Here is a 21,950-nt window from a genome sequence, read left to right as displayed (position 1 = left end):
GTCACTTGATGTTACTGGAGTGAAGCATACAGTTGACTCAGGGTTTATTACAAAATAAAATTTAGTGGCAATCACGCAAAAACCCTAAAGAGTGTGAAAATGCAGATCACTGCTGACTCCCCTGAGCAGGCACAAGAGTCCTGATCCTAGAACAAAACCGGAGTGCTGATGGAACCAACCAGATCTAAGGGAAAGAGAAGAACAGAGACTCTGTTTCTTTTGAAAAGTGCCAAAAAAAACTTAATGATATACACTTTAGCTACGTATTCTATGAAGGAATTCCAATGCTATGATAAATGAGCTTGCTATGATTATCTCTGCTTTAAGATAGATGGCTCCATTGCCCTGAGGTTGAGATCGAGAGCAATATACAGTGAGGAGAGTTCTATTGCCGGAAGCATCATGTGGTTTTTTAATCTGCTTTTAAAACTGACCCACTCGCTCATGCTTAAGCCCACCCCTGATAAATCTCAGATCACTTAAAAAGAACCTCTGCTCATTGTCATCTGATCAAAACTTAACTGGATGCTTTTTTTTCTGCTGAAGCTTCTTTCATAGGATATAGGAAGACAACCTAGACCTTAAAGATTTATAAGATTTAACTTCCCACATAAAAAGTACTCTATCACCATTAAAGAGAAGTCAGGTTTAAGCCCCACATAGAACACTATAGCTTGCAGTATCTATTTGTGCAAAAATGGGCCTTGGGGGCATCTGGAACTCATTGGGGTGTATCTGGCCGTGCCTCTCCCCTCCTCTACCTTGCCCTTCTCCCGCCGCTTCCCACTGTTGCCCCTAAATCCTGTCTGAGAGCTGCCTTGGCTGGGCACACTCTGACCTGGGAGCTTAAGTCTCTTTCTCTTGTAAAAGCAGGACCTTCTTTCCGAAAAAGCACTCAGAAACACGCTTTAAATACTTTAGAGGAGATTTAATATCAAGTCCATTACGGCCTTTTTGGAGCCCAGTAAATAGTCAATTAGGGGATCATTTTGATTCAATCCACATGCAGCCGGATCTGCTGGGGCGACCAGATGGCGTTGCATGCTCAACGCCCCACCACTGCTGTTTGGGTGCAACACTGAGGTGACTGAGAGAGAAGGGACACTTTACAGAGAACACAGTTATTCCACTCTCCCTCTCACCTGGCTACAGACTCCAAACAAATGTGGTTATGTTTATGTTCAAACGCAGCAACTTACTCAAAGTAATGTTATCCATGCTAGCTAGTTACATATTCTGTATGGTCCATAACAGCAAAACAGTTTAGTGGGGTGAGTTAAGGCTAGTGGAAAACTAAAAGGTGGGCTCAAAAGGGAGGGACATACTGGTAGAAGTTCAACTTTAGTGGTGGGACACACTGTGGCAGTGCTCCTTGATCAAAAGATACATCTGGTTGGCTCCAATAAAACATAAACCTAACTAAGAGGCTTTAGATAAAAGCAGCAATAAAAATTATTAATTACATTGTGTGAGGACCATGGATTACAGTTTTTATCCACTGGGTTATATAAAGGCCTCAGAAGGCGATGTACAACGTGTTGTGATGGCAAAAGAACACAGTCCCGCAAACAAGAACAGGCATAAGGAATAAAACTCTGGCTTAGCTTTATTTCTCTAATTGGCTATTTAGCCAATCAGAATAAAAAGCAGAAATCCGAATAACACTGTCTCCTATCCAAATCCATACATCAATAAAATATGCACGTTTGTAGAAACCATGGCACCATCACAGAGACTACTTCGATGGCTCCAATGAATGCAGAAGCTAGGTCTGCAAATGACTTCAATAGAATTGCATGGCAAGTATATAAAAGCAAGTCGTTAGTTTAGAATGTGCATATGTGTATCTGCGTTTGTCACAGGGAAAGAGGGATATACCCACAACAGAAAGATGTTGAGTCATTTGTGAGAGTCATGTTTTTGGGGTATAACCCCTTCCTATAACCCCTGCCACAAAATCTCAGCTGGTATTAAGGTGGGAACATGAGAAAAATTGTCTGGTTCAGTTCAGTATGCTTGTCCAGGTTCTTGAAACACTTTGCCTCTTACTGAAATTTTCCAAGTAAGGTTTGACTTTTAACAACCCCAATTATGTTTGTCTATAATCCCACCTTAACTGTTGTTTAGTGGCAATGGCTGCAGGGAAGGCTTAAGCGCTAAGTCCTGCTAGCTCCTTAGTTGGATAAGTAAAAGGAAGGAGGCGTGGGGTCTGTAATAGTTTGGCCTGCCCTGTCACACGTCTTTAACCCATTACTCTCGATAGACTTGGAAAAAAAATTGCTCAGCACTTATTAATTTGTTTTTGTAGTACCAAACGGAGTGTAAATTGATACATTTGGTTCACTTATTACTTTGATAAGATTAGTTTCGCATGACACGTAATGAAACAAATCAAAAAGCAAAAAAAAAAAAAAAAAAACAAACAAACAAAAAAAAAAAAAAAAAACATTGGCCGAGTGGCATGTAGCACTGTAAACATCCTCATAAACCTCCTTCATTCACTGGCCAGAAATATAGCAATGGGAAAAAGGCAAACAAACCTTTGCCAACATGATGCTCAATAAGTTATTAGATAATTATATAACTAGTTTTAAACATTTTATGTATCATATCCACATTTTATTTTGCCTTTCTGTTCTTCCAAATATCCAGAGCACCTTCTGTAGCATGTCCGAGGCTCTACAGCTCTGTTCTTTAGCTCAGTTTAGCAGTTCACAGCTACAAAAATGCCTCCCGCCACCCAAAATATATGGCATGCCTGGTTCACTTCCTGTACATGGGTCAATTCACTGCAATTGAACCACACAAGCTCAAATGGAAATGGATCGAGACCAGCTCGCTCAGATGGTCTTGGACCAGTTACTACGGTCCACACCTAAATGCATGCCTAAACAAATTACAACAAATAGAAAAACATACGAGAGTTCAATTCATATGGACTAAATACTCTATAGATGAAGCACACCTTTAGGAATACCTGGATAAATTGACTGTTCATATGAAGAAAGTGTATGTAATAGTTCAAGCTGCTAAGAGAGTTTTGTTAGTTAGTCAGTCACAAGTATTTACATGTGTCATGTGGTTTTCCTAAAAATATTTTTGCGGTTTTTAACACATTTATTTTATTGTAAACGAAGAAAGGAATGGCTCATGTATTTAAAATAAAATAAAAAAAAAAAAAAAAAAAAAGAAAAGCAAAGTGTCCGAAAAACCTTTGATTAGCAGTGTACATTGGTACTTCCGTAAAATGAATAGACATGTCCTTGCAACATATACAGCACTCCACAACATTTCACTTTTCACATCTCACAAGTCACAGAATCGGTGCTACAAACAGGTAGGAGTTGCTTCACAGTGCTGCTACAATCCAAATTGCCAAAATTTGCTTTTGACCATTGTTTCATCGCTATGGACGAGCCTTCCCTCCCTGCTCCCCCATTGCATTTGTATTTAATGAATAGAGAGATTGTGTTTACAGTAGTGGATTCCTCAAGCTGCCCCTGCAGTCTTTTTACTCTCCCACACCCCAGCACTCCTTTAAAGGCACTGCTCATTTACGGAAGTGGAAAACCAATTTGTTTAAGCCTGAGGCTGGGCTTATGCTTTGCTCACATGAACCAGAACCTCCAGAACACAGATATTTGTTTGTAGACCAAAATAACAAACCCTTACCTTCTAGACAAAAATATGTAAAATAGGGTTGGACTACTGGGATGGTCTAGTGAGACTGTTTTGATAAAATGGAGCAAGTCTGCTTGTACTGCCTAAATGTTCCATGAAATGAAGTTGACGTCCTCCCCTTTGTTGGCTTTCACCATCCAGGGCGTCAATCCCCTCTACTGGTTAAACTGTGTGAGTGCAGAACATGGGACACTTCTATGTTCTATGTGTAATTTAACAACTTTATTATAATGTGTGTATGGCCATACAGAGAGGGAAAATAAATATTTGGACACTTCTATTTTTTATTATTATTTCATACACTTCCAGTGCATATATGCACTTCAAATTTACACACAATGTTTTCATAAATATGAACAAAAAAACTTTTGTATGTCAGTAAAAAGAGTAACATATTACATAATGGACCACTTTTCAGACAAAAAACATCATGAAGATTACTTGCAAAAACAGAAGCAAGTGTAACAGTGAAAGTCTCCAGAAGAACTGTTAGAGAATCTCCAAGGTATTTAGAAAAAACAGCAACTTACCAGCCAATTTCCTTCTATAACTTCTAAAAATGTACCTGAGAATACTGATGCTATATATATATATATATATATATATATATATATATATATATATATATATATATATATATATATATATATATATATATATATATATATATATATATATATATTAAAAATACACACACAGACAGGTCCATATGTATTTAGACAGTCACACAATTTTCATAATTTTGCCTCTGTACACCACCACAATGGATTTAAAAAGAAGGTGTGATTGAAGTGTAGACTCAGAAAAATAACTAATTCCTAAATGGTTAATGCAATATTTTTGTTAAACCCTTTGAAATAAAGCTGAAAGTCTACACTTCAATAACATCTTCATCAACAGCAGGATCTGTCATGCATTATTCCTTACATGTACTTCCCTCCAAAAGGAATGGAACAGCAAGGCCAATTCTCTCTCTCTCTCTCTCTCTCTCTCTCTCTCTCTCTATACACTGAGGACATTTGGGTTTAAGATCAAAAGATGGATAAGAAATGAGAATCTCCTGAGATGAGATCAGAATTTCATTTCCTGATATATACAGCTAGATGTGATAAACAACTTAGAACATGGCACCTTTGGTGGCAGTCCACCAGTTTTGGTGATAAAAAGTATTGGAAATAACACTTAATATTTGGTTTCATATCCCTTGCTTGCAGTAAGTACATCAACCCGGTGAGCGACTGACATCACCAAACTGTTTCATTCTTCTTTTGTGATGCTTTTCCAGGCTTGTACTGCAGCTTCTTTCAGTTGTCGTTTGTTTTGGGGGGTTTTTCCTTACAGTCCCCTCTTCAGGAAGTGAAATGCATGCTCAATTGGGTTAAGGTCTGGTGATTAACTTGGCCAATCTAAAACCTTCCACATTTTGGTTTCACTGTGTTTTGGGTCATTATCTTGCTGCATGATGAAGTTCTTCTCAATTAGATTCTCTGTAAATTGGCAAACAGAGTGTTTCTGTAGACTTCTGAATTCATTCTGCTGTTACCATCATGAGTTACATCATCAATAAAGATTAATGAGCCCATTCCAGAAGCAGCCATGCAATCCCAAGGATTGTTGTTTTGAGGTTTTTCTTCACAGCTCTCACAATGTTTCTGTCATCAACTGCTGCTGTTTTCCTTGGCCAACCTGTTTCATGTCTGGATGTTAGTTCAGTAGAGGTTTCTTTCTTTTTCAGGACATTCTAAATTGTTGTACTGGCTATGCCTAATGCTTGTGCAATGGCTCCGATTGATTTTCCCTCTTTTCGCAGCTTCAAAATGGCTTTTCTCCCATAGACAGCTTGCTGGTCTTCAGGTTGGTTAACAACAAATGTAGTCTTCACAGGCGAAACCCATGGCTCAAACCAAGAGTAGACATTCAGAGCTATTAATTATTTAAACAGTCAATCAAACAAAAGGTGCCATGTTCTAAGCTGTTTAAGATGTCTAGAATATCAGGAAATTAAACCTGAAATTCTGATCTATCGTCTGTCATCAGTTACATGAAGTATCATAAGCAATAACTGCACTGCAGTCCTATCCATTCCTACACTTCATGCAAAAGATGCACAGATTCATTTCTAAAAGCATTTAGACACAGCAGAACTCTTTTGTAATAATATACTCTGGTTTGACAAAACAAATATAGAACTCTTTGGCGATAATTTGGCTTGTCATGTTTGGAGAAAAAAGGGTTGTGCATATGATCCTAAGAATACAGTAACCACAGTGAAGTATGGAGGTGAGAGCATCATGATATAAGGGCTGTGAATTACTTCTTACCATAGATGTCTAAACCGCATTTACATACTTTATATACACTCACAGGGCACTTTATTAGGAACATCTGTACACCTATTTATTCATGCAATTATCTAATCAACCAATCATGTGGCAGCAATGCAATGCATAAAATCATGCAGATACAGGCCAGCAGCTTTGGGTAATGTTCACATCAACCATCAGACTGGAAGAAAAAAAAAGTGATCTCAGTGATTTTGACCATGGCATGATTGTTGATGCCAGACGGGCTGGTTTGAGTATGTCTATAACTGCTGATCTCCTGGGATTTTCAGGCACAGTCTCTAGAGTTTAGTCAGAATGGTGCAAAAAACAAAAAACATCCAGTCAGCGGCAATTCTGCAGAAGAAAATACCTTGTTTATGAGAGAGCTCAGTGGAGAACTGCCAGGTTGGTTTGAGCTGGCAGACAGGCTACAGTAACTCAGATAACCATTCTGTACAATGGTGTTCAGCAGAAAAGCATCTCAGAATGCACAACACATCAAATCTTGAGGCGGATGGGCTACAACAGCAGAAGACCAAGTCAGGTTCCACTTCTGTCAAGAACAGAAAGCTGAAGCTGCAATGGGCAGAGGCTCACCAAAACCAGACAGCTGAAGACTGGAAAAACGTCGTCAACAGTCCAGGCTTGTGGAGGTGGTGTAATGGTGTGGGGGAATGTTTGCTTCGCAGACTGTGGGCCCGTTAATACCAATCAATCATCGCTTGAATGCCACAGCCTATTGAAGTATTGTTGCTGACCATGTGCATCCCTTCATGGCCACAATTTACTCATCTTTTAATGGCTACTTCCAGCATGATACTGCACCCAGCCACAAAGCAAAAGTCACCTCAAACTGGTTTTGTGAACATGACAATGAGTTCCATGATCTTCAGTGGCCTTCCCAGTCACCCGATCTGAATCCAACAGAACACCTTTGGGATGTGGTAGAACGGGAGATTCGCAGCATGAAAGTGCGCCTGAACAATCTGCAGGAATTGCGTGATGTAATCAAGTCAAGATGGACCAGAATCTCAAAGAAATGTTTCCAACATCTTGTGGAATCCATGCTACAAAGATTTGAGGCTGTTTTGAGTGCAAAGGGAGGCCCAATACCCAGTATTAGTATAGTGTTCCTAATAAAGTGATCAGTGAGTGTATAACTATATGAATACATATTTTTGTTCATATATATATATATATATATATATATATATATATATATAAGTACAAAGTCAAAAGATGTGTGCAAATTTGAAGTGGATATAAGCAATGTAAGTATATAAAATAATATACTCAATACTCAATATATTCAATTTATGCACTATGCATCTAGTGGAATTCTGGTGGGACTATACCCCTCCCGGGAACAGATCGAACAGAGCCTGCTCTCAAATAACCTCAGCCACTTCAAGTGTTTTGCCAGGAGAGTCTGCATTCTGCATGATAAGAGAGAAGCTCTCAGGATAAGCCCTGGAAAAGCAACCACAAAAATCTCTGGCTAATAGATTTGTTCTAAATCCCAGGATCTCATCTGGTTTCTAATGCTTTACCTGTAACCAACCACCCCTGCATTGGTCAGGTATTTAGTCTGACAAATACAGAAGTTTAAGGGACCTGTCGGCTGTACAGTCAGAAGGGCAGCCATGAGAATGATTTCAATACGTTCTTCTTTAGTCAAAAGCATTCTTAAAGGCTATCTGAAAAAAAATCTATAATATAAACTAAGAGTGAAAAATTTAGAAAAAACACTTTGCTAAAAAGTGTTAATTTCCCCTATGTATGGAGACATTTGGGACACCCTGTAGAATAAATAGATAATTATCCAGGTTGCCTAAGCAAATAAAAAAATCTTGAATGCCTGAGCACATATAATTGCATAGTGTTACAGGTAACAATAACAGTATAAACATTCACTCTAACCTCTGCAAGTTTTTCTCTGAGCTCTTATCTTCACATAAAGACATAGTGTATAGATCCAGCCCTATCAAGTCCCTTGGTTGGACCATGAAACCAAATTCTTTTTGTCAACAGATTAGTGTGTGCTTATATACGTCTAGCTGAAAATGATGCCAAGAGACAACTACCAGTGCCATACTGGTGCACAATAATCGCCCTAAGCCCGCAAAAAAGACAAACTTAGTGATTCACTCCCTTAATTCAGGTTCCAATAAGTCATTGTAAGTCATCATCCCATGAGCTTAGGTAAAGCTGTCACAAACTGACAAAGCCTCTTGACCAGAACTAGTGCCTGCTTTCTCACATGAGTCAAGATCCCTTTATCACACCTGCAAAGTTTATCAACACCACCTCTATGACCAGACACTAACTTATGCAAATTTTATTTTAGCTACAAAATCCTACCTATATAGCATGTCCATAAGGCATATTACATATCAACATAATGGTATGAAAATTTGGAGTGAGAAAGATAGTGATCCCATTACCCCTTATGAGAATGCAGGTATTTGCAGTCAAGCCAAATAAGGGCAAGGTTAAGAGACTTTTTTAATCTCTGAAACACTTGGATACCACTGCCAGCATGGAAGAATAGCAACAGTGTTGATGGAACACGAGATCAGGAACTGATCGTGCCTTCAGTATCTTAATCATGTCATCTTTCAGTATTACTGCAGTTGTGGTGTGAAAAGAGGCATGCTTGTGGAGGCGTTATGCAAACAACACTAGGGCGGTAAGCAGGTGAGGTCAGATCATTCAGTGAGTTTGAACGATGGTGAACATGCTTCCTGTATTACAACTGAGTGTTTGTGTGGGTTTGTCATCTAATTTAGTGCTGGCAGCATTGTCTGGAAAACAAGTGAAAGACAGTCATCACATAAGGCAGGAATAGTGTTCTCAGACAGCTTAGGCTTGGCCTTCAGGTGATAGGGTGAGAGATAGCAACACATTCCTAATGAGCATTAATGATCAGTCACTGACATCTCAGTGGCTTGATAGATAAGCAAAAACATACAGGTTGGTGTAGAGGTACTAAATTGTATAAAATAACCTGAAGTATGGTTAATGTGGTCACCATATAATCTAATATGCCTGCTTTGCTTATAAGCAAACTGTTAGTATGTAAAAGTCACAGAGTATGTGAGTGTGTGCACATATGACTCATCTCCGATCCCTCAGATAAAGAATTACTAAGGCAGGCTCACTATCATCAGCCCTCAGGCATAAACACATAGCACACGGCAAATCTGCAAATGACACGAACAAGCTCTTGATACAATTACAGAATCAAGAAATTGTGTAGACATTGGGAAAGCAGATGTCTGTTTTGGAGGAATAAGGTGTGCACAGTGTAATGAGGAATGAGTTAGTAAGGGAATTCTTCACCAGGATAGTAGGTGCCATGCTTCAGACCTGATGGCACAGATAGCTGTCTGCCTTGGTAAGATGATGACAAAGGAGATAACTGTACACAGACTTCGATATATGTAGGCCTACAAAAACACACACACCCTGGATTATTTCTGGCACTTTTCACCTTCACCATATAAAGAAATTTTACAATGTAGTTTAGTGTAAAGAATTAAATAAATGTATTGTCTCCTTAGAGCTTAGAGCAGTTGTAGACTGTCCAGTAAGGATAAGGAAGACCACTTGGTGAGTACTCTCATTACACTTGCATTTGGCAAGTTGACAGCAGACCAACCCTTTCCAGCACAGTACTTGACAAGCCCCAATAACCTACATGTTCATGTTTTCCATGCTCTAACATGCCTGGTTCAAGTTTCAAAGCACATGACAATCAGCCAGAGCATTGAATCAGGTGTGTAAGAACAGGAGACTCTACTAAATTGTGACTGGGAACCACTATTCTGCCAGCAAGAGCTCCATAATGACAACTGCTACTAAAAACTACATTGAGTTTCGTATTGAGTTATCTAGTTAAACAAACTGATCTGTAACAAATTAAAATATATGGTTCATTTATTTGCATTTTCAGGTTGAGGGTATGCTGTGTGCATTTTTGCTGCCATTTCTCAGCTTATTTGCTGACACCTCTGGAGTTTTTTCCCCCCATATGTCTGCTTTGTTTTTGTATTTTTTGCTGTTTTATTGTTCTTTTGTCATTGGTTGGGTTTGTGCCCTGGCTACTGGTAGTAGCAGGACTCTAGTGAAGTTCTGGAATTCCTCTGGCATTTATCTTCCATGCAAGAAGCATGTCCACTGGCTGTGGATTAAGTGCAGCACCTGATCACTTTCAGTGTGCCTACTGATTTTGTTGAAGAGAGAGATGGTTGCTGTGCTCTGCTACTTTGATTCTGGATTTGCACTGATTGATACACTTGTTCTGGGCGGTCTCAGGGCTGCTTGACCCACCACTGTGCTCCAAGGTGTGAAAAAAGTCTTACTGCATAGGCACAATAGTCGTGTTTTCATGAATGTCCATATAAAGTATATTGCAAATGAGGTCACTTAATGGCTCATCTCTGTCTCTGTGGTAATAGGTCAAACTGCCATTTGCCAACACTGGTGAGAAAGTTAAGACAGCCACTCTCAACTGGTGTATACACTGCTATGACAAAATGGTAGCTTTTGTTGTGAGGTCCTCCCCACCCCCCACCCCCCCCCCACACATACTCCAGGGGAGAAAAAGTTAAGAGAAGGCCCGCCAGCAGCCAAGCACCATGCTCTGCTATCCTGAGTAATTTGAGTAAATTTTCATGAAAAGCTGAGAGTCCTTTATCTCACCATCTCCCCCAGCCTGACGGCCTGCAATGCACTGGCTCGCCATCTGATGCAGCTGGAATGTAGAGATACAATGAAAGGACCAGGGTGCCAACAATGTCTTTTACAGTGGGATCATCAGAAAGATGGGTAAGGCATTCCAAAAATTTAAGGTGTTCTTTGAGTCTCAGTCCAGGCACCCAGAGTGCACAAATACAAAGGTTTTATATATTTTATATATATATATATATATATATATATATATATATATATATATATATATATATATATATAAATATATAAAATATATATGTACACACACACACATTACTTTATATTATATTATTCACTCCCCACCAGGATAAAGCTTTTCTCCTCTATAATTAAGTTTTAAAGGAATTGAGGTAAGCCTTCTATATCCTAACGGTTGAAATACTGTGTATCCACTGAGTTAGTGAGCACTCCTGTACCACACAGGAGGGAGCAGTGTATGATTAATGCTGGATTAGGTGACATCCTGGGTAAGTATCCAAACCTTTGTTGATTGGATAATGCATGCTGAATAATGCAAGCTGAAATGACTTAAGAATCAAAGAGTGAGAACGGAAGAGTAACCGTTTAATTATTGTTAAATATGACAAGAGGCCAAGGGATGTCACCTGCTTAAATCAGTCATATGAATATGCAGGACAGGTACTGACAGAGTTATTGCACTAGTAAGAGACTCATTCTAAACTATACCTCAGTTGCAAAAATGAAAAAAGGCATCAAACATAAACAAACATAACACAGAAAAGGTCCAAGATGCCAAGTCACTAAGCATTTATCTCCATAACTGGTATAATACTGCCAATCACTCCTATTGTTGAAAAATATTACTGTGACAGGTAAGTTATCTTTTTCTGGAAATGTCAGGAATCTAAGAACTCAAATACACATTTTGAGAAAACAGACACCCCACCCCCCACCCCCAAACACACACACACACACACACACACACACACTCACACTCACACTCTCTCTCTCTCAGCTTAAGACCACCACATTATCCTCAACCCCAGGTCAATACATCACTGTAGTCCCTGTGTACTCCTCCCTTGTTTACACTTCAGATTAGTCTCATAGCCTGTGCCTGTGTTTGTCTGTGTGTACTGGGTGTTTGTGTGTGCACACACTGTGTGCATAAGAACAAGAGAGAGCAGAGCTCATTTGTCAAGTGACAGCATGTGTGAGAGGGGAATCCCTGAGCTTTATTTCTGCCTTAGAGGTAACACCCATGCAGCTAGTTAGTATTAGTGGCACCAAATTCTCAACATAAAGCAATGCCCTTTACTCTTAATGATGGCCAGATAAATATTGACTAGTGGTAATTTAAATCATCCATTAGCCTACGCACCAGAGCAGGGATAAGAGCCAAAGGCTTATGACAGAGACAGTGCTATGTAGGAGGACACAGCCTTGCATGACTTACTATCATTTGTATTCTTTTGTCACAAGGAAAACAATGTGAGCTTGCAGATGGAAATCAAAGACAAGTAATCACGAATTACTGTGAGAAAAACCTCTATTAATGTCACCTCTGCTTTACACATAAATGCTGCAGGTAAGTGTTTTAACTATGCTGGTCTATGTTAATTTTCCAAAAACTATGCCCCACTTGTTTGAGCAAACAGAAGGAAAATTAGGCTCCAACAGATTGCACAGGCCTAGTCAAGTACTCTCACACATCATTGTGTGTTGACAGGTTGCTGTTGGTTCCCACTTGTTGTGTTACTACTACTTAGTCTCCTAGGAAACCATGTTGTTTTAGGCACTCCATTAGCTTTTGCGTGTCTGAAGTGTGTGCTTTCCTGCACTTTCTGAACACACAAAAACATCTTCATAATCTTCCCAACACTTCAGAATGCGAGATCCCTCCAACTCACTTTCTGCTTAAAAAAATCTTTTTTTTTTCTCCAATGGGGCCTATGAGGTATACTCAGAGAAAAGATCAGAAATAGATCAGACTAACACAAAAGCGACATTTTTGCCTGTATTTGTATTGCTGATTGCCACCACCTAGACGAAAGTTTGAACAGCTATGCAAAGCTGGTGCTAGAAGACATTGGGTTCATTTGCAAAAATGGCATTCACTCACCATCAAGCAAATGTTTGAAAGGGCTTTGGAGGTTGTAAACAGGCAGTCATTTCCATCTGATGACGAAGGACCATAAGTGGAGAATGCAGGCAGGCAGATGTGTTAGTAAACAGCACCCCCTACCTCCTTAAAGACAAGCTGCGTTAATGAAGCACAAGAGGTGGGAATGTTCATGCCATTAAAGTTCAGTGAAGAGGACAGAAAAGAGCACAATCGGAGAGAGCACTGGTGCTCCAAAAGATGAGGGTAATTAGATGTGGTATTGTAACATATTCAGCACACACAACCATATTGCCTCCTTATGACATAACTGGACAAATAACTGGAGAAACACAATTGAGGAGCAGAAACCTCATGGTCAAAAGTGGGTCACAAATGAAAGCCAACTAACAGACAATGATAATATATCAAAATGAAGCACCGTCTGCTACTAATGGTGAAGTGCAGGGATCTGGGTCATCCTGCCATTCTCAACGCTTGATGCTCTGCTCTACAGAAAGCCATTCCCTACAACTCTTCTCACCATTGGTGAAGCAGCGGAACAACATAGATCTGACTGTACTGCATAGGGTTAAATGGTTCACCTGGTCTGTGTTGTTGCCATGTACCTCCCACAGTGTTCAGTGTAGGTACTTCATTCACAGCTGGTTAAGACACCCTTAAAGTACCTTTTGTACCTCTGTCAATAATCCTGTTTGCCTTGTCATTATTGCCAGCTTTAGTGCGTCCAGCAAACAAAGCTTTACAAAGATGCTCAGCTCCCTGGCGCTGCAGGATCTACAGCACGGCAATTATCGACATGTTCACTCCTCTTGTGGCAATCCATCATCTTCTCAAAACCCTGTTCAACAGCAAACACTGCGATGGAGTGAATCAAAAGACTGTAATGGCCAAAATTACTTTGTGATAATCACTGTCACTGAGGGCCTGATGAAGAGTTGAAGAAAGTCCCGATTCTCATGAAGAAATTCTGAGCAAGAGAGATGATGGCTGAGTTTTCTTGCTGTGAGTTTATCATGCCGTAACAGAAGATAAAATTTCATGTTCGTACTGAAAAGAAAATAATTGTAATATGATATGGAAACTTATTCATATATACTTTTCTCAAAAAGAGAATGTAGCTTAGGGTGAGAGGTTCATGTACATGTACCATACCAAAAATGAACCTGTCTTGCGGGTAAAGAGGTGACTCTGGCACTACACAGTAAAAAAGACTTTTACTCTGGAGAATACTGACATCTCCTGGCAAGTACAGAATCTCTTGAATCCAAACATTATTTATATAAATGAAAATAAAAAAAAATTATATAATGATTTGCATACATAACCAAGGCTTAGAATTTATGAAGCATTAAATCATAGTAAATGACATACTTTATATAATTATAATAACATTATATCATCTGGGATAAAGACCTGTATGTTTGGGTATCAGGTTTCAACACAAATAAAGGAAGAAGGATGGGATAATATTTACATCACTCCTTACAAATACGCTTATTAACAAAGCTAGGCACAGCACCTTCCTGTCAGATCAAAAAACGATGTTGTGTTGGCTGTGATTGGAAACGAACTGGGAGAAAGCAAACATGGATCAGCAGAGCAACAGAAGAGCACAATACATCAAAGCAGCACTTTAATGTGACACCTGCTGTGTAGGACTGCAGCTCTTTGTGCTTGCACTAAGAGACACAGAGGCATAAAGGTGCAGCAGTCCCCGGTTTGCTTTTGTGACTGACCGGTGGCTGTTTGCTTTTGAGGTGTTCTCCTGGTTTGCCAGTGATGCTCCTATTGTCAGGCGGCCTGCAGGTATTATGCACTGACACGAAGAGGAAGGGAGGGGAGCTGCGGATGCGTGAGTGGGTCTGGATTCCTGCCAGCTGAGCTTCTCAATGCTGAGAGACACCTGTCCTGACACCTCCCTCTGCTCTTTTACATAGGTAATCCTTTGCTTGGCAGAGCACACAAAGCCCCAGTGCAGGCCTCCTTTGACGGCCTAAGTGCCTTTCATCCTTTTTGGAAAATGATAATGCATAATATTTTCAGTTTCTAAGGCATTACCACTTATGGACAAAAGAAGCTAGGCTCTAGGGTGTTCTGACACCGTTTTGTTTTTGGTGTGATCCAGGTGAGAAGCCTGCACAAGTCAAGTTGAGCTTCATTACGGAGCTCTATAGACATGTCAAATTTCATATTTTTAGAGCTCCATAATCACATAACTCGTCATAGCCAAACCTCCAATATTACCAAAGATAAATTTCTACTCTATTCTAAAAATCTTATTGCTCCACATGAAGACCATGGACCTCTGTTGGACCACCACCTATCCATTATTATTTCGGTGATTATTTGGACCAATTCTCATGGTACTTGTGTATGATTATTAAAGATGGGCAATTCATGCAAAATTACTATGAAGAATTTTTAAGGCATCATGCAAATATTCAAACTGCTCTCTACACATGCATAAAAATTACATGTATGCCACATAACATTAAGCCTGAGAGAGGTTCTGCTTCAGATTGTACGAGCTGTAATTAAAGTTTAATCAAACCTAAATTTGACTCCATTCGCCATTTAGAAAGACAGCTGTTATTCTCAAATATACAGTTACAGTGCAGTGAAATTCTTTTCTCACATATCTCCACAGGCTGTATATCGTGGACGACCCCCAACAATATAGGTCATCCACAATATACAGCCTCTGGAGCAGAGAGAGTTAAGGGCCTTATTTAAGGGGCAGCCTTATGATCAGTAGCCACCTTTTAAAGCTGAACCACCAAGACAAACCACTGTAGCAAGAAGAATCTCAGTTTGTACAGATATTGAGGAAAAGTTTCTTTATTTCACAGCAGTGAGACATTTACACATTTGCTGTGACACTGGGCTAAATTATTGCACAAGTGACATGCAAGCAGTGACACATCCATGATATGCTGATGATGATCACCTTTACATCTTAAATTGAGATTTTTGGTTTTTGCTAAACTGAAACAGTAAAAATAAGACTTTCAGACTTACAATTAATCCACAGTGAGTCATCTTGATGATGTAGAACACAAAACACACAATATGCAAAGAAGAGACACTCATAATCTGCAAGCAGCCACACACCTTGCCTACAGTGCATTTTCCTGCAACTGTGCTAGACATTTATGTGATTAGTATTAAAATAACACTGAGAAACACCTAACTTACCATTACATTTTTAAAGACTCTAAAATACTGAATGTTCATAAATATGGACTCATCCTAATAAGAAAAAGGGCTTGACACAAATGTGTACATGGAAAAAAGATGAGCTATAGTTTATGAATACACCTAAGAATTAATCAGTAAAGTAGATGTGTTAGGAAGAATAACCCAGAATATATAAGCAGCAGTGACTGATGCAATCATAACAAGACAACACCCAGTAAGATGCCACGCATATCAGTGTCACTGCTGTGCTGAGAATGGTTCATCACCCAGATAATATCTGCTCAACAGTGGTCCTTTTTTTCACTGATGATGGGGTAAAGAAGGCTGACAAATTGTGCATAGCAACATTCTTAAAAAATGCACTTTATATGGTAAGTGTACCTTATAAATTGGCCATTAAAAATGTTTCTCACAATGGTGCATCACAAATGAGAAAAAACAAATGCTTATCGTATACACTAAATTGTTTAAATTACATTATTTATAATATTTAAAGCTAAATGTTTTCAACATTCCACCCATGGAATGCTACAAATATGAAAATGTTGCTCGGTTTGAGAGACCAAGCCACCATAATTGTGTTGTAATGAACCCAGAAGAAAGGATTTAAGTAGCTTAAAGAGTCCTAAATAAACAGTAGACTTTCCCATGACAGACTAAAATTGCTTGCTGCACACATAGTGATGAGGCAAAGAGGACACTAAGTCAGTTTCCCCATGAAACCCAGGCTTGAACAGAAAATGGGAGGGGGAGAATACATACAGTATTTGCTGAGTTAGAGAGAGAGAGAGAGAGAGAGAGAGAGAGAGAGAGAGAGGGGTAGGGAAGAGAAGGTGTGTATTCTGTTCTGAGTTGTCTCAGCCTGCACATTAAGGCAGATGTCTGTCAGCAGGGCTCATTTGCTTAAACAAACTGCAATGGCACTTCACATGTGGCCCCATTCATTAGTGTGGCACTTGAAGCTTTGCGTGTTTTGACATACCATGTCTCAGCACTTCTAATATTTACATAAGCAGGGACCACCTACAGTCTCGAGGGCATAGGCACCTTTCCTCCCTAGTATTGCCAAAGCTTTCTATTTTCACTTCTTTTCCTCACTGACTTGCAAGCTGTGACGCATACTCAGGGAAGGGAGGAGTCAGGTCTGTATAAACCAAAGAGAGATTTTCTCTCTTCTACAAACAGAAGCAGTATGCCTGACATGCTGGAATCTGTTTACTCCCATTGCAGTCTACTGTTTACAACAAGGCCAATTAACAGACATTAAAAGTAGACAGTTTTCACTGTGCTTACCAGTATTCGTTTGTAACCAAGGCAACAAATGATTGTTATGTGGTTTATGGGGTGGCGCTGTGGGTAGCATTTGGTCCCCAGTTCAATCCTGAGCTCGGGTTACTGTCTGTGTGGAGTTTCCAGGGTTCTCTGGTTTCCTCCCACCTCCCAAAACATGCTGGTAGGTCGATTGGTGACTCTAAATTGCCCATAGGTGTAAATGAGGGTGTCACTGTGCATGTTGCCTTGCAATGGACTGGTGTCCCATCCAGAGTGTATTCCCACCTCACACCCAGCGATCTCAGGATATGGATCCACCATGACTTTGACCAGGATAAAGTGGTAACTGAAGATGAATCAATGAATGAATGAAGATGGTTTAGTACATTGAGGAAAGTTTCTTCATATTTTAACCTTCTGCCTCCATCATGTCTAAGTGTTCTTAACACATGTCTAGACAAGCAATGTGGGTTATAAGAATTTAACGGCCTCTGTTAAAATGAATACATTAAGCTGGAAGGAGAACTGTATATATAACATAAATAAGCCAAACTAAAGCTCAGAGTACTCCTTAAATGAGGTCACATATATGTGAAGTGCATATTTTTATAGATGTATTATTGGAGAGGTTTAGTATGTTAATTCATTTCTGACTTTACTATGGTTCTGTGGATACTGTGTTAAATAAATTCTTGGAAATAATTGTAAATTCAGACAAATCAAAAGTCAAAAAGCAATATGCTCTGGAAAAGCACAAAGCAGAACATAAAAAGCATGCAGATTCTTCTTTTTTCTTATTATACAAAAGAGAGCAATGGCCTAGGTAACAAATATGCAACTCCATTACAGTTTAACAAGCTTGTCTGCAAGAACCACTTCTACAATTCCTGATTTATGCTACAGCTCAAGAAATTCCAGTCTGATACCTGGGGAACAGGAAAGAACACCAGAGGAACCCAGTTATTTAGCACCTTACATGGGAGGGACTGGTCTTTCTTCCAACAGAAGCCATAACCAAGGCTTAATGCAGCCAGCAGTCTGCCAAGCAAATAGCTCACCTAATCCCAGCTACATTCAGAACTGCAATGTGGCAGCAAGAGCAGAGATGTGAACTGCTGGAACTCTCCATTCAGTGCTCTCAGAAATCAGTAGCACATGTGAGAGACAGTTTTAAAGGCACTTTTATCTCATGGGGAAAGCAAAGCACTGGTCATGCACTTGGTATAATCACCTTATAGAAAAAGGTGAAGAGAGCGTAAAAAGCTAATGCAATACACACACACCTATACTCCGTTATTATTGGCAAGGGGAAAAGTAACAGAAATGAAGCAACAAGTAATAGCAAAGAAATAGCACACGCATTCTGTCTCTTCCACTGACTGAAATCCAGTTAGAGTTATCTAATAGTTATCTACTGTATTTTGCCATTTCACCTCTGTTCCAATTTTTCTGTTGCAGGCAAGGTCAAACCAGTCACACACAGATTTGCTCCTAAGCACACCTTGAATGATGAGTTTTGTCTGTGTACACAAAGACACAAAAGGCAGCCTCAGCTGGTCAAAACCTAGCAATCCGGTTTCACGCTAAATTACATTACCTTTTGACAAATTACACAACCTACTGACATTGTACAATAAGGCACTGATATTGGTGGACAGGAAGAATTTTGTCACTAATAACAGTCAATGTCAACAGGATGCGCACATGGATGAATACAGCATAAAATCAGATTGATCGTTGTTGGCCAGGCTCTGAGGTGTGTGCAGAACAAATGAAGAACAGTATCAGCAAAGATAATGTTGTGTAAAATGGGCCAGAAGAAGAACATCAGAGTGGTAAAAGGGTGTCATGGCTTGGGGCATGGCAAAAGGACATACATCAAAGGGAAGTTGCCATATTTGGAGGTGTGTCACAACGGACAATTCAAATGGTCTATATATAATGGTCCAAGTAAACAGGAACTTGTAGAAGTAACTATGGCTGAAAGCCATTGCTTAATGACAAAGTCTCACTGCCGATAAAGACAAGTCAGGAAACACTGCAATCAGTTAATGAAAAACAGCACAGACTGATTGACAAACTCTGTAGAGGGAGCTGCATGCTCTAAACATTTGGAGCAGAGTTGCCAGAAAGACACCTTTGTTAACACTTGCAAATGATACAACATGGCCTCAGTGGACTTCCACACTTCCATCGGTCGATTGTAGATTACTGAAAAGACATCCTGATTGTGTTCAAGGTGCTTTGCAAACCTGCAGGTGGTTCACTCAAATTCTGGGGGTGTTTCAACTATAGTGAAGTTTGCCTTTTGGTTGAAGAGTAAACTATGTTACATCAACAGAGAAAGTGTCTACAGAGAAATTATGGCTGACTACATGTTGCCTATTTAGGCAGAGTACCACACTGACACTAATACATTCCAGGCTGAAAGCTGCAGCGTGTATATGGCCATATCTTTGTGTGACTGGTTTAACTTTGACTGGCGTGCAATATCACCGGGCCTCAACTCCATAGAAAACTGGTGGGATTATCTGGAACTGCAGGTGAAATGCCAACCAGATCATTTGCAATTACTGATCTGCGATCTGATAATCTGATTAGCTCTACTGAGAGGTATAAACAAAAGGCCAGGCAAAGGAAACTGGGGCATGCCGGAAAGGAAAGATACTACTCCATTGTAATTGTACCATTGTAAATGTGCTGTCAAAAAAAAAAAAAAAAAAAAAAAAAAAAAAAAAAAGGACGAGAATAACATAATTCAGTGATGGATATTGTGTGCCTCTTCAGAACGGTCATATTTTCTACGTGACAGGCTATATTAGTAAATGACACGTGATTGAGAGAATGCAGTCAGCTGACAAATTCATGTAGATACAAACCCTCGAAATCCACAGAGTGCACGCCAGAAACAAATTTTTGGCCCTCTCAGCATCAACCTAATGTTACTGCATCTAGAACTTGTTAAGTTTAGCTTTTAGCCTGCTGTCACCAATGTAGATAGGTTTATGAATGCCACATTACACTTATTTTCACATTCTTAATTCACACTTTAATTCATCGTGCTACAAAAAAGAGTCATGCACTATAGTTATCTAGTTCAGTTTCAGTAATATAAAATCAACATATCTCAGTGCATGTTAGCTCAGTAGCAGATAGCTAACATTAACCTTAGTTTAACACATGTTCCTGCAAGTGACCCCGTATTATCCACTGTGTGTGTGTGTGTGTGTGTGTATGTGTGTGATATAAGTAATTGTATTACCAAAAGCAAAACATTTTTAAATAATTGCTCATTAGTCATTCAGATCAGCTGGAAATAATTCCAGACACCATTTTACTGCACATTGAAACCATCACATTTAATACAGGCACTTATGAGTGACCCTGCATTACATTATTAAGGCCTTTAATTCATAAAACGTAATTTCAGATAAAATAAGCCTGAGAACATGGTCTTATTAAACTTAACCTGAGATTAACCTGTCACTAAAATAATAGCAAACTGTTGATAAGTATTGACTATTGTTCATAGCTTTATATTTGTGTGTATTTTTGCCACAAGAATCCTTAATCTGACAAAAAAAATTTGACAGTTAAACTACCTGGTCAAGCGCAGGGTCCTTAGGGTGATGGACCTCTGCTGCAACGATGACAGCACAAGTCTGACACTGCAGCAGCTGGGTCACTGAACACTTGGCCTTGTTCCATATTGCATTGTACCAGCACAAGCCTTTTGTTAATGTGGGTTTGTATGCACACAGTGAGCAAACAGAGGTGGAAAAAGAGTAGGGAAAACATGAGATGACACATTTAAGTCCAATTTCACCAGAAATATCTAAACAGAAAACACTAGATACATCAAAAGTTCAGAGGGTCTTAAGAATTGTGCCGCTCAATAGGGTAAAAAATGAACAAACACAACAGTTCTTTAGAAAGTGTGTTTTTCAGACATTTTTAGTGGCCTCAGTAACAGATTAACAAAAGCAATTTCTACCAATGTTTAGATACATTTAAGAGCAAAAACATACGAGACAATACATGTTGATTTCCTGTGTAATTCCGTACTTTTAAAAGATCACTCATCATCATTCAAACCATCTTAAAATGAGTCTAGAAAAAAATACTTCTGGTAAAACAAATGCAACACAATACAGCTCACCTTTTTTATTCTCAGGAGTGTAGGGCTGAAGTGAACAGCGCAGGGTCTGTAAAGCTAAGCTGTTCTGGACCATTAGTAGTGAATTGCCATTACACTGAGTGGCTCTTAAGGGACTGCATGGACATTGTGGTCTCTTACCTGACTGCTCCACGCTTTCCACTAACTCAGACACTTCTACTTGTGCACAAAGTGCACTCTGTACTATACCTAAGGAGACAAAAACACTTGACATGGGTTTTATATTTCATATTCAATTAGGCTACAGACTAGTTGTTGTAAACCATTATTATAGAGACAGCATATAATTTAAAGGTTAGATTTAAAGTTGTATTTACAGAAATACATGCACCCTTGGTAAAGATGGATACAAAAAGGTATGACTATAGACACTTTATTAAGAACACTATACTAATACTGGGTAGGGCCTCAATTCATGGCATGGATTCCACAAGATCATTCCTTTGAGATTCTGGTCCATGTTGACATGATTACATCA

General features: G+C 39.3%; 1 protein-coding gene across 2 annotated transcripts in view; it reads right to left on the bottom strand.

Annotated features, from left to right (window-relative positions):
- Window positions 1-2: 2 nt before the first annotated feature.
- brip1 (BRCA1 interacting helicase 1) overlaps window positions 3-21,950 on the bottom strand; it is a 59,545-nt gene continuing 37,597 nt past the window's right edge. Inside the window, exons 24-26 of one of the 2 annotated variants that reach the window (XM_034310706.2) lie at window positions 21,455-21,661; window positions 20,898-21,025; window positions 3-184 (exon numbers count right to left, since the gene is read on the bottom strand). In XM_034310706.2, coding sequence (XP_034166597.2) covers window positions 107-184; window positions 20,898-21,025; window positions 21,455-21,661 — 413 coding nt within the window. In that variant the 3' untranslated portion in view covers window positions 3-106. The remainder of the gene's footprint in view (window positions 185-20,897; window positions 21,026-21,454; window positions 21,662-21,950) is intronic. The other variant, XM_034310707.2, reaches the window with a different exon arrangement.

Source organism: Pangasianodon hypophthalmus, chromosome 14 (genome assembly GCF_027358585.1).
Source record: "Pangasianodon hypophthalmus isolate fPanHyp1 chromosome 14, fPanHyp1.pri, whole genome shotgun sequence".
Classification (NCBI taxonomy): Eukaryota; Metazoa; Chordata; class Actinopteri; order Siluriformes; family Pangasiidae; genus Pangasianodon; species Pangasianodon hypophthalmus.
The sequence above is the reverse complement of the archived record's forward strand: the minus strand, read 5'-3'. Positions and strand labels throughout refer to the sequence as shown.